Here is a 15925-nt window from a genome sequence, read left to right as displayed (position 1 = left end):
ATGGTGAATTTTAAAATTATTAATTAATTGAAATTGAAAATTGATAAAAAAATTGATCGTATAAAACGGACATAAGATGAATTAAAATTCAATATTTAAATTTTAAATGATTATTTAATCGCAAAATCACGAAAATAATTAATTTTTAAATATATATTATTAATTTCTTCTATAAAGAGCCACCGACCCTTAGACCACCCCAGAAGGCTTCAGCGGCAACTGGGGAGCGGTACCCCCCCCCACTTTGGGACCCTATGCTCTAGAGAAAGCTACTGACACAATGAAAAAGGAAAAGCTGGTCCTTGTTAGTATCTAAATAGCAGAGTAGGAAGTGATTGTCAGACAAACAAAAATATTTTGGCAAATTTTGGAGAAAAGATCAAAGCTAAAAATGATGGCAAATACCTGTTGGATTTCTGCTCAGGACATGGACTGGTTATTACTTACACCATGTACCAACATAAAAATGTGCACAAATTCACATGGAGAGAAGAGGCAGGCAAGGAATAAGAAAAGTCTCATTGACTATGTTATTGTTAATAGTGATGTTTTCTTCCTGGTGCAGGACACCAGAGTGTACAGAGGATTTGAAATTGGAAGTGATCACTATTTAGTCTTGAGCAGGATGAAATTGAATTTCATATCGAAAAGAATGACATGTAAGAAAGTTTTAAAGTGAATAAAAGTTGAGCAGCTCTCAGATGTGAACTGTAGAAAAATACACAAAGATTATTGAAGAAAAAATGAAAGAGTTTGAGAACAAGTACCAAACCTTAAAGAAAACCCTGAATGATTCAGCCAGAGAGGCATGTGGTGAGGTTGTCTGCAAGGATAGAAAAATTGAGATTCCATGGTGGACACAGGAAGTTAAAGAGGCAGTGAAGGAAAAGAAAAAAGCATATCAATCGTTCCTGGCAAATAAGTCAGCTTGTGCTCTTAGAGAATACAGAGACAAATATAAGAAAGCTAAACACTGTGTAAAACTAGCTACACAAAAGTTATGGGAGAACTTTGGTAAGAACATAGAAAATAAATATCAACAAGGTGGCAAAATATTCTGGAGGTTGTTGAAGAAGCTTAGAAATGGAGGAAAGAGTGCTGTAAAAGGAGTTAGAGATGATAAAGGTGACATAAAAACAGGAGAAAAAGATATCCTTGAAGTATGGAGTAATCACTTCAAAAAATTGCTGAATGAAACAAGCAGTGATAGCACAGTGGTAAAAAAACACTCAACAGGCATACAGTCAGGAATACATATCCATACTTGAAGTAGAAAAAGCCATGAAAAGCTTGAAATGTGGAAAGGCAACAGGAGTAGATGATATTCGACCAGAAATGCTGAAGTATGGTGGTATAAAAGTCTTACAGTGGCTGCACTGCATAGTTCAGAAGGCCTGGACAGAGGGACGAATTCCTGATGATTGGAGTAGAGCTCTAATAACACCCATATATAAAATGGGAAATAAAACAGAATGTGAGAATTACAGAGGTTTTCCCTACTGAGTGTTCTGGCCAGATTTATGCCAGTATACTTGAGAAACGGTTGAGAAGAATTGTGGAAGAAAAGCTTGCTGAAGAACAAGCTGGATTCAGGCAAAATAGAGGCTGTCAGGATCAGATCTTCACTTTACAACAAATAGTTGAGAAAGCATGGGAATATATCAAAGATCTGTATTTAAGTCTTGTCAATCTGGAAAAAGCATATGACAAGGTGCCAAGAGAGAAGCTATTCAACACGCTACAGTTATATGGTGTCAATGGGGCATTATATCAAGCAATACTTAGTCTTTATTTGAGTTGCAAGTCAGCAGTAAGAATTGAAGTAAGTACAGGAAGATGGCTTAATGTTAAATCTGGTGTGAGACAAGGATGCACATTATCCCCCTGTTATTCATTATCTATATGGATCACATTATGAAGGAAAGTGATATTAAACCTGATATCAGAATTGGAGATGTTAATGTCAGCTCTTTGCTTTATGCGGACGATGTTATACTTCTAAATAAATCCACTACAAGTTTGCAAGATTCTCTGACTAAATTGAATAACTGTTGTAATGGATATGATATGAAGGTCAGCAATAAAAAGACAAATACAATGAAAATAGGTAGAAACGTTCAAAATGTCAACTGTGTTTTGAACAGAGAACCTCTGGAACAAGTAAAACATTTCAGCTACTTAGGCACGATTTTTTGTGAAGATGGTAAATTAAATATGGAAATACACAACAGAATCAACAAAGCTGGTATGGTGGGAAGTCAATTGAATAAATTCATATGGAATAAGAGAGAAATTAGTCAGAACTAAATTAGCTGTATACAAGACAGTGTTCAAACCAGTTTTAACTTATGGATCTGAGAGCTGGGTCAGAAGGAAAACACTTGACCAATGAATAGAGACCACAGATATGAGAGTCCTAAGAAAGATTAGAGGCATGAACAGATGGCTTCAATGGCAATATCGTATTAAAACCACGGATATTAGGAAAGAACTTGACACTGTCAGCATCCAGGAATGCATTAGTAGAGCTAATCTCAGGTGGTATGGTCACTTAAACAGAATGGGCACGGAAAGATTAGCAAAATAAGTGTTCTTTGCTATGTTGGCAGGAAAACCAAGATATAGGTGGATTGATACTGTACAAAGTGCCTTAGACGATAGAAACATAAGATCTGATAATGTTGGAGTCTTGAGAAGTAACAGACTGATTTGGGTGAAAATTGTAGATAGGAAATTAGTAATAATGTAAATTTTTCATGTAGTACTATCATATCCTGTACACCCCTTGAGTGTATGTGTCAGGAATTTGATGATGATGATTTAATACCACTTTCCTTCATAATGTGATCCATATAGATAATGAATAACAGTGGAGATTGTGTGCACCATCATCGCACACCTGATTTAACATCAATCCATCTTCCTGTACCTTTTTCAATTCTAACTGCTAATTTACAGATTAATTAGAGACTATGTATTGCTTGATATAATGTACCATTTACACCACATAACTGTAGTGTTTTGAAGAGCTTTCCTTTTGGCACCTTGTCATATGCCTTTTCCAGATCAACAAAACCAAGCTTCCCTTCCACAATCCTTCTTAGCCGTTTCTCAAGTATACTTGAATAAATCTTACTAGGAACACTCAGTAAGAAATACCTCTGTAATTTTCACACTCAGTTTTATTCACATTTTTTTCACAGTATCCTTTCCTCCATTTCTAGTTCATGGACAATTTATCAGGGGAAAATATGGTGTGAACCATTCATCAAAGAAAAACTCATCACACAAAAAATTCACTGAAAATGTTATTCGCTAGAATATTGAAATGATACTGCATTGATACCGATATATGAAAAGTAAATGCAGTGCAAGATAAATTTCACAAAACATCCATGCCCATTACAAGTTTCAAATCCACAACTGATTGGTGGGAGAGAGTATACATTATCTAGGCAGTTGTTAACGACATGATATTTCTGATTACAGTTTATATCTGAATGGTTCACAAGACGAGTGATTACTTACATATTTCACTTTGGGAGCATGCATCTATATATATATTTTTCAGTCAAGAAGATTTAATATAAAATTTAATTGCAGGCATAGACTTCTGTGGCTAATTGGTTCAAAAGATAATGTCCAGACTTGTTAAGATGTCTGTTGGACCAATATGTATATCTTTCACTTTTTCTATGAAATGTTTACTATTTTTTATGAAGGAAGATATTTTTCTTATATGTTGTGAGATCATGTTAGTGAGGTATTTCGCCAAGTTGGAAGTCGGTGAATCTCTTCCATCTACTATTGGTCTTAAAGGTATATCTGTCTTATGGATCTTTGGAACACCATATATTCTTGGTATCAAAGGATGTTTTGATTGTAAGTATTTTTTAAGAAAAAAGTTCTTCCATCCAGAGAGGCACTTTTTTATTAGATCATTTGTTTTTTGTGTGTATGCCAAGTCGGGTCTCTGTCTATGGGTTTGTAGGTGTTTGTATCTTCCAGGAGACTTTTCATTTTGTTATCATATTCTGTAGCATTTAAAACGACAGTTGCGTTGCATTTATCCACTTTTATTATGACAATATTTTTGTCATCCTTTAACATTTTAAGGCAAACGTATTCATTGTAAGGTAGATTCCTACGAGGTAATCTGCTTTTTAATAGTAAAGCTGTGCTTTCTATATGGATAAGATCTGCCGTGTTGTCCGGTAGATTTCTAATTCCTTTTTCTATTTGTGCTATGATATCAATATTTGGTAGGAAACGTGGGGTTAAGGCGAAGTTAAAATCCTTAAGTAAAAGGTTATTCTCCTCTTTTGTTAGTACCCTCGAAGAGAGATTAATAACTACTTTTGAATGATCTAGTTGTTTTTTATGCATTTCCTTCTTCTGAAGGAGTGAGCTGAACTTATGAATTAATGTATGTTTCTTCTGTTCCGAGATCGCTATTGCTTTGTTAAATGTAACACTATCGATGTTGTTCCATAGGTAGGATGGAAGAGATGTGGCCAGTTCATTATGAAGAGAAAAAGTGTTATTACTAATTAATGCTAATTCAGCTCTAGTGACTGTAATTCTTTCTCTTAGAAAAGCTAGTTCCCTTTTATGATAAATTCTGGAGGTCTTGTTTGTATGGAATATGCGTTGGACTTTTGACAGAGACCCGACTTGGCATACACACAAAAAAGCAAATCATCTAATAAAAAAAAGTGCCTCTCTGGACGGAAGAACTTTTTTCTTAAAAAATACTTACAATCAAAACATCCTTTGATACCAAGAATATATGGTGTTCCAAAGATCCATAAGACAGATATACCTTTAAGACCAATAGTAGATGGAAGAGATTCACCGACTTCCAACTTGGCGAAATACCTCACCAACATGATCTCACAACATATAAGAAAAACATCTTCCTTCATAAAAAATAGTAAACATTTCATAGAAAAAGTGAAAGATATACATATTGGTCCAAACAGACATCTTAACAAGTCTGGACATTATCAGCTTGTTTACAAACGTCCTGAGACAAGAAATTTTGAATCTCCTAGAAGACCTCTTCCCTCCGGACATCTTGAATTTTTTTAAACATTGTATAAACAATAATTTTTTCACCTATAAAGACAGAATCTGGGAACATAAAGAAGGACTGGCCATGGGTTCATCATTATCACTGGTATTAACAAACTTATTTATGGAAAAATTTGAAAACAATGCTCTTAAGAATTACCATAAAAAACCAAAAATATGGCTACGCTATGTGGACGATATTTTCATCATATTCAATGGAACAACAGATGAACTTATCAATTTCAAAGATTATCTCAACAATTTGCACAACACCATAAAATTTACTTTAGAACAAAAAGAAAATAAAAAACTTCCTTTTCTGGATATTCTGTTAGAAGTTAATGAAGTAAACTCTCCTTCTCAGTATATAGGAAGCCGACAAACACTGGAAGATTTCTAAATGCAACCTCACACCACCATCCTTTACAAAAAATAAGCTTAATTAAAACTCTTCGAGACAGAGCATACAATATCTCCAGCACACAAGAAAGATGTAATGAAGAACTAAAATACTTAACACAAATCCTCCAACAGAATGGATATGAAACAAAAACCATCAAGAGAAACCTTAATATGCTTCCAGCTAACAACACAATAAAACAGGATTACAAAAACGCAATCTCGCTTCCTTATATCAAAAATGTTACAGATAAGCGAGCCAAATTAATGAACAAACACAACATAAAAGTAGCCTTCCTTCCTATGGAAAAAATCTCAAGATTCCTACATCCACCAAAACCATCTCATCATCCTCTTAAAAAACGAGGAGTCTACAAAATCCATTGCTCTTGCGGGATTTGCTATGTAGGACAGACAGGAAGATCTGGAGAAATACACATGGCTGAACACCAAAAAGACGTACAATACAAAAGAGAACAAAAAATGGGTCTTGCTTTCCATACCACTTCCACTGGACATGATGTACTCTGGCAAAAAACGATGATGCCATACATAGAAAACAACAGCTATATAAGAAAATTTAAAGAAGCTGCTAATATGCTAAAAAACCCAACCCAATGCAATAAAAATCAAGGTTTAATTCTTCATCAAGTGTGGTCGGCTCTAATAAAAAATCTACCTCAATCTGAGCTCGGATTATATGAACGAGAACAAGAACACGTGACATCGTCCAGTATTGTTTATCGTCAATAACGTTTTATATCTGCATTCTGTTATTTGAGTTTTATGAATAGCCAGACGGTTATGATTTGTATTTATTAATTCTCTTGTTTAAACTTTAAGTTATACTATTTACCCCCTGAAGATGTAAATCCTACAATTTACGAAACTTGTCGGGAACTATTATTTCAATATTTTGTATAACTGAATAATAAAAAATGTGGTGTAATCGCCGAAATATATCTTTTGATAAAATTTAATATTTCTTAGTGTCATAAAATACTAGTATTGGAAGAAAAGGTAAAGATTAATATTGCAGTGGCAGATGGGAATTTAGCTTATGTTAATTTACATAATGATAATAGGATTTATGTAATTTTATTATCATTTTATTTAATTAAATTACTTAAAAGTGCACCTGTGATCTTAAACTAGCACTGCAAACAATAGCACAATAAAAGATGTCTTTATTATCAGGGGCGAATTCTTCATGCTTGCTCCACAAGCTCATTAATTAAGAAAGAAGTAATATTTATTTGTTAATAAATACATGCATTTATAAGCATTCCATTTAGGCTTTTAATTTTGTAGACAGAAGATGTCTTAAGCTTGAGTGGCAATAATTGAGCTTTGCGTTGTGTATTGAAGGCCGTTGCTTGCTTGTCTAGTCAAAGCTATCTTGGTTTGCTCGACTGTAGCAGCTTCCAGGTCCTCGCAGCAGCACTGTGATTTCACGCGCACGTGCATAGCCATTTCACGTCGTCTCACTCTGTTGCTTAATCATAGGTCATACGTAGCCAACGTATCTCTAACCAGTGAGTTTCAGCCAGCCTATACAAGTGTGCGTTTTGCTTGGGAAAATTAAGTTACAACCAACTTCTTATGACGATGTTATTGACCAGTTCATAAAGAAGAACCGTAGGGCAGAATTTGTATTCAAGTAGCTAAATTGAAAAAGATAGAATATCATTTGCAAAATAAATGTTGTATTTGTATGAATAAATGTACATAAATTTCTAAATATATAGTTTAAAATGGTCAGTAATTCATTATTCTGCTAATCAGACTTCAATCACACCTCTCACTTCCTGAATGATAACAAGAGTAAGCGTGAATTTCAAGACCAGCATTCACCCCTGTTTATTATGCAGGAAAAGTGCAATGATTTTCAAAATACAGGTGTTTCAATAATTGAAACACCTCACCTTCTGAATTAGTTCAGATAAAAAAAATATATATTACACCTGAAGGGTGTCTTAAATGCGCAGAACAGAAAAAATAGTGAACAGTTAGAAGAATAAATAGTGTGCCCTTTCTCCCTAACTATTCGTAAATATTTTATTCTCCCTAATAACTATTCTAACTATAAATAGTTAAATACTTAATAGGAATAATAGGCATATGTAAATAGTTAACTATAAATATTAGTTGAAAATAACTATTATCCCTAAATATTCTCAAACATGGTGCCCTTTCTCAGTAACCACCCTACCCCAGTTTCGTAAAAATTAACATTCCATTTACAGAGCATGTGGTATCTTAGTAAGAAAGAATATTAATAACTTCATACAGAATGAAAAATTTCAGATCACTATATATACTCGAAATAATAACTTGTGAAGAATTTTCCATACAATTAATTTTCCCGTGATGAATTGTGTGGACACGCCATTTCTAACCTTTTTCGATAACCTTCAGAATATTTGGGCAACTTCCTGATATTTATTTTCTATATTCTTACCAAGTCTTTCCATGACTTTTGTTATTAGTTCTTTTGTAACTAGTTCTGGATAGTGCTTCACTTTCTTACATTTGTTTCTGTATTCTCCAAAAGCACAAGCTGATTTACATGACAGGAACTTTTGATATTCTTTCTTCTTTTTTTTCTTCACTGCCTCTTTAACTTTCTGAATCCACCATGGAGTTCCGATTTTTCCATCCTTGAAGGAAAAGATTCACATTCTTTTCTGGATGTGGCTTCACCATATTCCTCTCCGGCTGAATCAATGGTTCTTTGCATGGAGAGTGGTTTGTGATTGGAATGTGTTGTTTCACATGGTAGTGAATGCACATACTTTGAATGTGTTTAAATTATGGTTTGATGGGCTTTGTGTGTAACTCTGTTTCCTTCAGGGTTTTCCACTGAATCTCCAAGTTTTGGTTCTTGTTTTCAAACGCCTTCATTTTTTCTTGAATAATGTTACTGTATTTTGGTCTACAGTTCACATCATAAAGCCAGGATTCATTTTAAAACTTTCTTACATGGTTTTCTTTTCAATATGAAATTCATTTTATCTTACTTTTATCTATGAAAATTAATTATAGATCTCTGTTATATTTCCATGATTTCTCAACTATTTGTCTTAAAGTGAAAATCTGATCCTGACAACCTCCATTTGGCCTGAATCCAGCTTGTTCTTCACCAAGCTTCCTGTCCCCACAATTTTTCTTAGTTATTTCTCAAATATACCTGCATAAATCTCACCAGGAACACACACAGTACGGAATAACCTCTGTAATTCTCTCTTACACACATTCAGTTTTATTTCTCTTTTTACAGATGAGTAGTACTATGAGAGATCTACTCCAATCATCTGGAATTCAGCAATGTGTCTAGACTTTCCCAATAATGCAGCGCAGCCACTGTAAACCTTTTATATCTCCATATTTTGAGCATTTCTGGTCAAGTTTCATACTCTCCAGCAGCCTTTCTGCTTTTCAGATTTTTTGGTGTCTTTTTCCACTTCCAGTATGGATATGTGTTCTTGCCTGCATTCCTATTGGGTGTTTTCCTACCATCGTGCTGATATTGCTTGTTTGATTGCTAAATCAAACAAGCAAAGTAATCACTTCAGACATCTAGAATATCTTTATATGCAGTTTTCGTATCACCATTATCATCTCTGACTTCTTTTACAGTACTCCATTTCTTCTTCCTTCTTTCCTCTATTTCTAAGCTTTTTTTCAATAATCCCCAGAATATTTTGCCACATTACTGATATTTATTTTCTATATTCTTACCAAATTCTTCCCTTAACTTTTATTTAGCTAGTTTTACAAATTGCTTTGCTTTCTTAAATTTTTCTCTGTATTCTGTAAGAGCACAAGCTGACTTACTTGAAAGGAACTTTTGATATGCTTTCTTCTTTTCCATAGCTATCTCTTTAGCTTCCTGGGTCCACTATGGAGTTCTGATTTTTCTATCCTTACTAACTGGCGCTAAGAGTTATGAAGAGATAAAAAGGAAGTCACAAGACAGGATGTTGTGATGTGCTGCTATATTTACCAATTTTCGGATTGATGCACCAAAGAAGAAGAACATAACCTTTCAAAATTTAAACAATAACTCTAGATTTTTATAATTTTATGCTCTTCTAATTCTTTCTTATGTCTCCTATTATTGTTTCAATTGTTCTTTTCATGTTGTCATTTTGTGTACTTTATGTAGTTCCTGTCAATCCTTTGTGTTTATCCTCAATGTACAATTTCCCATCATTTTCTCTGTTTTGTTTTCCAATGATTTTCATTTGTTATATTTTTCACCATTTCCTTTGTCTTCTTATTGTGATATAATTTGCTAGGAAATTCAATTCAGTATAGTGAAGGTTTTTATCTTTTACTGTTTATAATAGTGAGTTTAAAGTACTGGTTCTAGGAACTTAATCCAGTACTGTGAAGTGCTTCATTTCATTATACTAATGTTTGCTATAGTGAATGTCTACTGTACAAGTTTTTTTTTTTTTTTTGCTGCTTTCAGTTTTACACTATAAAATAAATGCACAGAGATAACAGGGGAGAGCCTCAGCTGCAACCTGTTGTACAGCTATCAAATTTCATCTTATATAATACCTTTCTGATGATTGTCAGCAACAAAACTGCTCTTGCAGTTATCGAAGTGACCCCTGCAGATAATAAGATCTAAAGTATAAGAAATGTGCAAGAATTGCTGAGCTAATAGTAACAATCTTGTTTTTCTCTCTCCAGGCAGTCACCGAACTTTCAGATATTAAGATCTGTAGTGGTAGATATAATTTTTTCACAATGCATTTCAACTGATGACATGCTTTTGTTGCCTTTAGCTAAGATCAATTAAGCTTTATGAGATTGTTTTGATAGCTACAATATTTCCAATAGTTGATTTCTCTTGTTATGTCTGGAATGCAATCTGGTGAACAGATATATGCTCATAATATGGCATCTTACTAGTCCTCGCAACTTATCTTGCTTCAAAGAATCTGATCACATGGCGGCATATCAATTGATACAAAATCATATTTTTGTGTTATGTATCTAAGTTTCTAGATTTACCGACTTCACTTTCTGGTATGCTGTTCCAATACATGTTGTAGAGTGGTCTGTGGTTTTTTGGGATTAAGCCAGTATTGATACAAATTTTAAGAAGTATAAAATTTTTCTTACCTGTGTTCCAGAATACACTAAAGATATACAAGATGTCAGCAGAAGTACTCTCCTGGTACTTGTGGCACTGTCAAGGTGACCTTTAGCAAAAAACATAAAAATAGTTTAAATTATAATAGCCTAAATTTATTTTGTCAACAGCTTGATGCATTGAAGACTCCAACAACTTAAGTCTATCATGTCAGTTTATAAATTTATAAACTTATATGAATAAATTTCAATGGCAACATTTGGATTCCTCCTCAAGGGATAGCACCTTCAACCTACTAAGCTGAATTAGATGCTATTCAGTTAAAACTAGGCTGGACAGTTTTGTATAATGGTAGTTTAGTGTTCTGATGATTTTTCTCTTGTTCCATATAAATTCATTCAACTGATTGTCATTACACAAACCATGCTAATTCTATTATTTGGCACTTCCAAGGAGTGAACTCTTGTGATGAGTCCAAGGACTTATCACAAATCAGGCATCCAAATGCAGTTCTGTCTTTTATATTTGGATTATGTGTTCTTGGGCAGGTTTGCAAGGAGAAACCCAAGTTTCCAGGATTAAAAAAACTCTGCCACTGCTGTATGAGATCAGCTTCAAGTGAAAAAGCACGTATATGAAGATTTCTCGTGTCATGATGAAAATCAAATACAAATATCTTCTAACCAAGGATTGCACCATGTCGCTCTTCTGACTGCATTATAGAGACACCTGTTTATCAATTTTAATACTTTCCCTCCTAACTAAAATTAGCCATAAAGCAATCTAATTTATATGGTACTAGGGGTGCCTACTTCCCCCTGGCACCCAATCCCAGAGTTCTGGACTGGTAAGCAAGTTCTCCTTGAATTCTGATGACATGAAAGGGGTTTCCGTCCCTCCTGGCACCCAACCACCCGAGTTCTGGACTGGCAGGCTGGTTCTCCTTGAATTCTGATGACTTGAAAGGGCAGGGGGGTCCAACCCCATGGTGCCCCCCCAAGTTCCGGACTGATAGGCCGGTTCTCCTTCAAAATTCTGATGACTCAAAAGAGGGGATATGTCACCTTGCCCCCCCCCCCCCCCCCATGCTGGACTGGGAGGCCGGTTCTCCTTGAATTCTGATGACTCGAAAGGGGTTCCGTCCCTCCTGGCACCCAACCCCTCAAGTTCCGGACTGGTAGGCTGGTTCTTGAATTCTGATGAGTCGAAAGGGTGGAGGGGAGCATCTTCCCCCCATGGTGCTCAACTCCCCAAGTTCTGGACTGGTAGGCTGGTTTTCCTTCAAAATTCTGATGACTCTAAAGGGGGGCTATGCCCCATTGGTACCCCCAAGTTCCGGACTGGTAGGCCAGTTCTCCTTGCATTCTGATGACTCAAAAGGGGTTTCGCCCCCCTGATGCCCAAACCCCCAAGTTCTGGACCAGTTCTCCTTGAATTCTGATGACTTGAAACGGGGGTTTTCTATATTTTCTATTCCTTAATCATTTTTCAACTTTTTTCTTTTCTTTTTTTCAACAAACTATCCTTCTCTTCACATTCTGCATTCTTTAAACATTAATTATTTTTAAGCAGGAAGTGACTGTTAGATATGGAAATGGTTGAGCAACAGAGAGCTTCCATAGCTCAAATGGTATTGACAATGCCCTTTTGATGCAAATAAACACTACTTAGGACACAGTAGTGAAAAGATCCTATAAAGGTTCTTTATAGGATCTTTTCAGCTGAAGCCAAGTCAGCCAATCTCATAGGGAAGTTTGAAACTTGGGTTTTCCAACTGTTACAATGTACAATTATGATGAATACACAAAGAAGAAAGATGAAGTTGAAATTGCACTAACAAAAAACTAAACATCGAAGACTCTTGAAAGATCTCTTACATATAAAACTAACAGAACTGTATACAGAATGTTTAAAAGAAGGAACCCCAAAATGATGGATTATTGGAAAAAAATCATCCTTTATACAAGAAAGATGATAAAACTGACATAAGAAATTATATAACTCTTCTCCATTGTTTATAAGCATTTTACAAAAATTTCAGATACCAGAATAAACAATATAATAAATTTCCATCAATCACGAGAAAAAAAAAGCATGTTTTAAAACATTCTTTATAATAGTGCTTCACAGTATAAACACTGCCAAGAGAGGAAAAATTAAATTTATTGAATTTACTAATATTTCATTGGTTTTTCAACCCAGCATCTTTAGAGCACAAATTATAACTGCGACAAGCAGAAAGCATTGAACTAAATAACTGTGAAACAATTCAAAGTAAATGAAACTGAACTCGTCTTTACATGGCAGCCTCTTGGCTAGATAATCATAAAGTTAATTTGGAGAAGTCAGTCTCACAATGACTGCCTCCCAAATCTTTGGTGAATTAATGCAACCATACATGAGGTTGGGAGAGTGCTTCATAGCTGATTCTAAAAATAGTCTCTAAAACCTGTAGTGACTTCTGTGTAATACTGATGTCTTCTTCAATCTAATCCCATGTAAAGGAGTATTCAGAGTATGGTCTTCCAATCTTGACTTGTCATACATGTGATTGGTGATGTAATTTTTGTGTTCTTCAAGGCAGAAATTAACTGATCTACCAGTCTGTCCAAATTAGGCTAAACCATAAGCATGAGGAACTTTATAGACTCCAGGATGTGCAAGAGGATAAAGTTGATCTTCAGGAGAATGGATGAAGCTGGATGAGAAGTTTGAAAGTAGCACGGAGATCATAATTGTATAGAACTTTAGCTAACTTTTCTGATGTACCCTTAATACGTGGGGTGGAAATAGTTTTACTATGATCTTGTGTGTTGGTTGAATGTAGCATTTTATCTATTTTACAGGGGTTGTAGTCACAAGCCAAAAAAAAAAAAAAAAAAAAAAAAAAAAAAAAAAAAAAAAAAAAAGCTCAGTTTCAAGGGATGTGTCATTTGAACAAATAGGTCTGGCTTGGCAAGCTCAGTGTTTTGAGGATGCTATACGCTTGGGAATGGTGGTGATGTGATTGATTGTGTAAATACCTTCCTGTATGAGTGGGTTTTTTTGTAAGTAAAAATGATGAGGAATTAGGAAGTCATATCACTAGTGTATCTTGAAAGGGATGTAACTGTTACTTTCTCTGGTTAAGTTTATTGATATCACAAATGTCAAATGCAATTCAAACTGATTTCAAGTTTTACACACACACACGCACCTTTTTTTTTGCTTCAGAAAATTAGCTTTTTGTATCCAATGACTGCATTATAAGCAGTTTTTACCATGTATTTTCTGCAACTGAAAATTTGAAAGAGAATGTTAGAACAAATGTATTTTGTTAGATACTATATTTGGTGCTATACTTCCCAATGAATAACTGCACCCAATGACTTAAATCAGAATGACTGCCTATCCATTGCCAAGATTTGGGAGAGGACATTCTTATAATGGCAAGCAATAGCATGTCCACCCCTCCTTTTTAAATATAATGCCATAACATTCAATCATTTTATTTATCTAAATTTAGTTAACTTCGTATTTTAAATCATTCTGATTTTAACTTTAGCTTTAATTGTAATCTCATTTGATTTTGAAACCACCTGTATGGTGACATTCTGACATGTGGCTCAGCTCTGTAAATAGGATTAACATTTGTTGTTCTAGCTTCACTTTGTGATTATGCTGCTGATGCACTGATGATGGCCAGTTAATTTCTGACAGAAATATTTGCAATAAAAAAAAATATATTATTCTTTATGCTTGTGAATACGTGTGTCTAATAATCTTGTTAGTAAAAATGGAGGCATAACAGTTTTGCAATGGTATCACTGCACAATTCAGAAGGCCTGGTCAAAAGGTCTAAGAAAAACTGTGGAAACTTAGGGAAGACCAAAATATGTTGAAATATATACAGATTGTTAGAATCAGATTTCCATGTTAAGACAATTGAAAGCATTGGAACATAACAAGAATCTATGTTGTAGATCTGGAAAAGGCACATGATTAGGTGCCTAGAGAAAAGATGTACAATATATAATTATAGTGTAAATGGGACATTACACAGAATAATATATAACCTATACTCATGTGTATGTTAGCTGTTAGAATTAAAGGAAATAGTGGAGAATGATTTGATGCAAAATCAGGTATAAGGCAAGGATGCATGTAATCTCCACTGTTACTTATTATCTATATGGATTTACAAGATAATAAGTATCATCAGTAACATCATCAGAACATCATCTGAGTTCTGAGAAAAATCAGAAGAATGGACAGATGGCATCTATGGCTGAATGAAAAATGAAGATATTAATTTTGCTCTGGTCAAATAATTTTTACTTTTTTTTTTTTTTTGACTGAAATATGTGAAAGGATCAGTAATGTAATTCATAAATTTGCATTAAGGATAAAAGAATGGTCATTATGTAATTATTCAATGGTCTTTTCATAAGTTCTATCAATTGATGAGGTCATGAAGTAAAAAATGATTCATCAAACGCTAATGGAACATATTAGAGTATGTTAAGAAAGCAAATTTTCTTGTGACTTTTTATTGTAACATCAGGATTATCTCTAATGAATAAATATTATTCATTAGTATTTATTCATGTGAGATTCATTAGTATAAAAATTAGCTAAATTTCATAACAGGTGCAATTGTAATATAAAATGCAAGTGATGAACATTATACTAATCTGATGAATTATATTTAGACTATGTTGAAATAAGTATTGGGTAACACAATATTTCAAAGAAACCTAAACTGCACACGTTGCAATACCATGTGGGCCTATCTCTAGTTTCTGCAAACTTTCTGCCATTCCAAGAATGCTCTTCACCACTCTGGTAATATAAATATGTATTTTGGGCCATTTTTCCCCTTGACATGACCATCAGTTCATCCCAATGTTAGCCTACTGGGTTCAAGGTCAGTGAAGTTATTTTATTCCAAATAATTTTCCTAAGCCATATCACAATAACAGTATGTGCAGTATGCGATGGTGAATTGCTGAAAGAGATAAGGACGTGTTTCATAAAACTGACAGAATTTAGGAAGCAATGCATGGCAATCAGCATTCATCTTTTCAGATTTTATAACTACAAGTCAGAGCCCAAAATACTCCAGACGGTTATACCCCCCATTACACAACTCCACATTTGGAATGATACTGTAGGGCATAAAGTGTTCTCTTAGGCATGTACCATACCCACATCTGTCTATCTAAATGGGATAGTGTGTAGTAACCTGTCATTCCATATCACAGACTTTCCAAACTCTGTTCACCAGTCATTGATTCTTTATGGCAATATAGTCTATACCACTGATTTCCATGCTGGTTTGGGTTATGCAGGTGCCCTTTCACA

At 34.4% G+C, this 15925-nt stretch overlaps 1 protein-coding gene across 1 annotated transcript in view; it reads right to left on the bottom strand.

Annotated features, from left to right (window-relative positions):
• Nucleotides 1-15925, bottom strand: part of LOC150101833 (transmembrane protein adipocyte-associated 1 homolog) — a 237980-nt gene that overhangs the window by 121465 nt on the left and 100590 nt on the right. The window contains exon 6 of the mRNA XM_090400676.1: nt 10612-10691. Within this exon, the coding sequence (XP_090256802.1) occupies nt 10612-10691 (80 nt within the window). The remainder of the gene's footprint in view (nt 1-10611; nt 10692-15925) is intronic.

Source organism: Typopeltis vanoorti, chromosome 11 (genome assembly GCF_054136105.1).
Source record: "Typopeltis vanoorti isolate ZY-2024b chromosome 11, IOZ_Tvanoo_1.0, whole genome shotgun sequence".
Classification (NCBI taxonomy): Eukaryota; Metazoa; Arthropoda; class Arachnida; order Uropygi; family Thelyphonidae; genus Typopeltis; species Typopeltis vanoorti.
The sequence above is the reverse complement of the archived record's forward strand: the minus strand, read 5'-3'. Positions and strand labels throughout refer to the sequence as shown.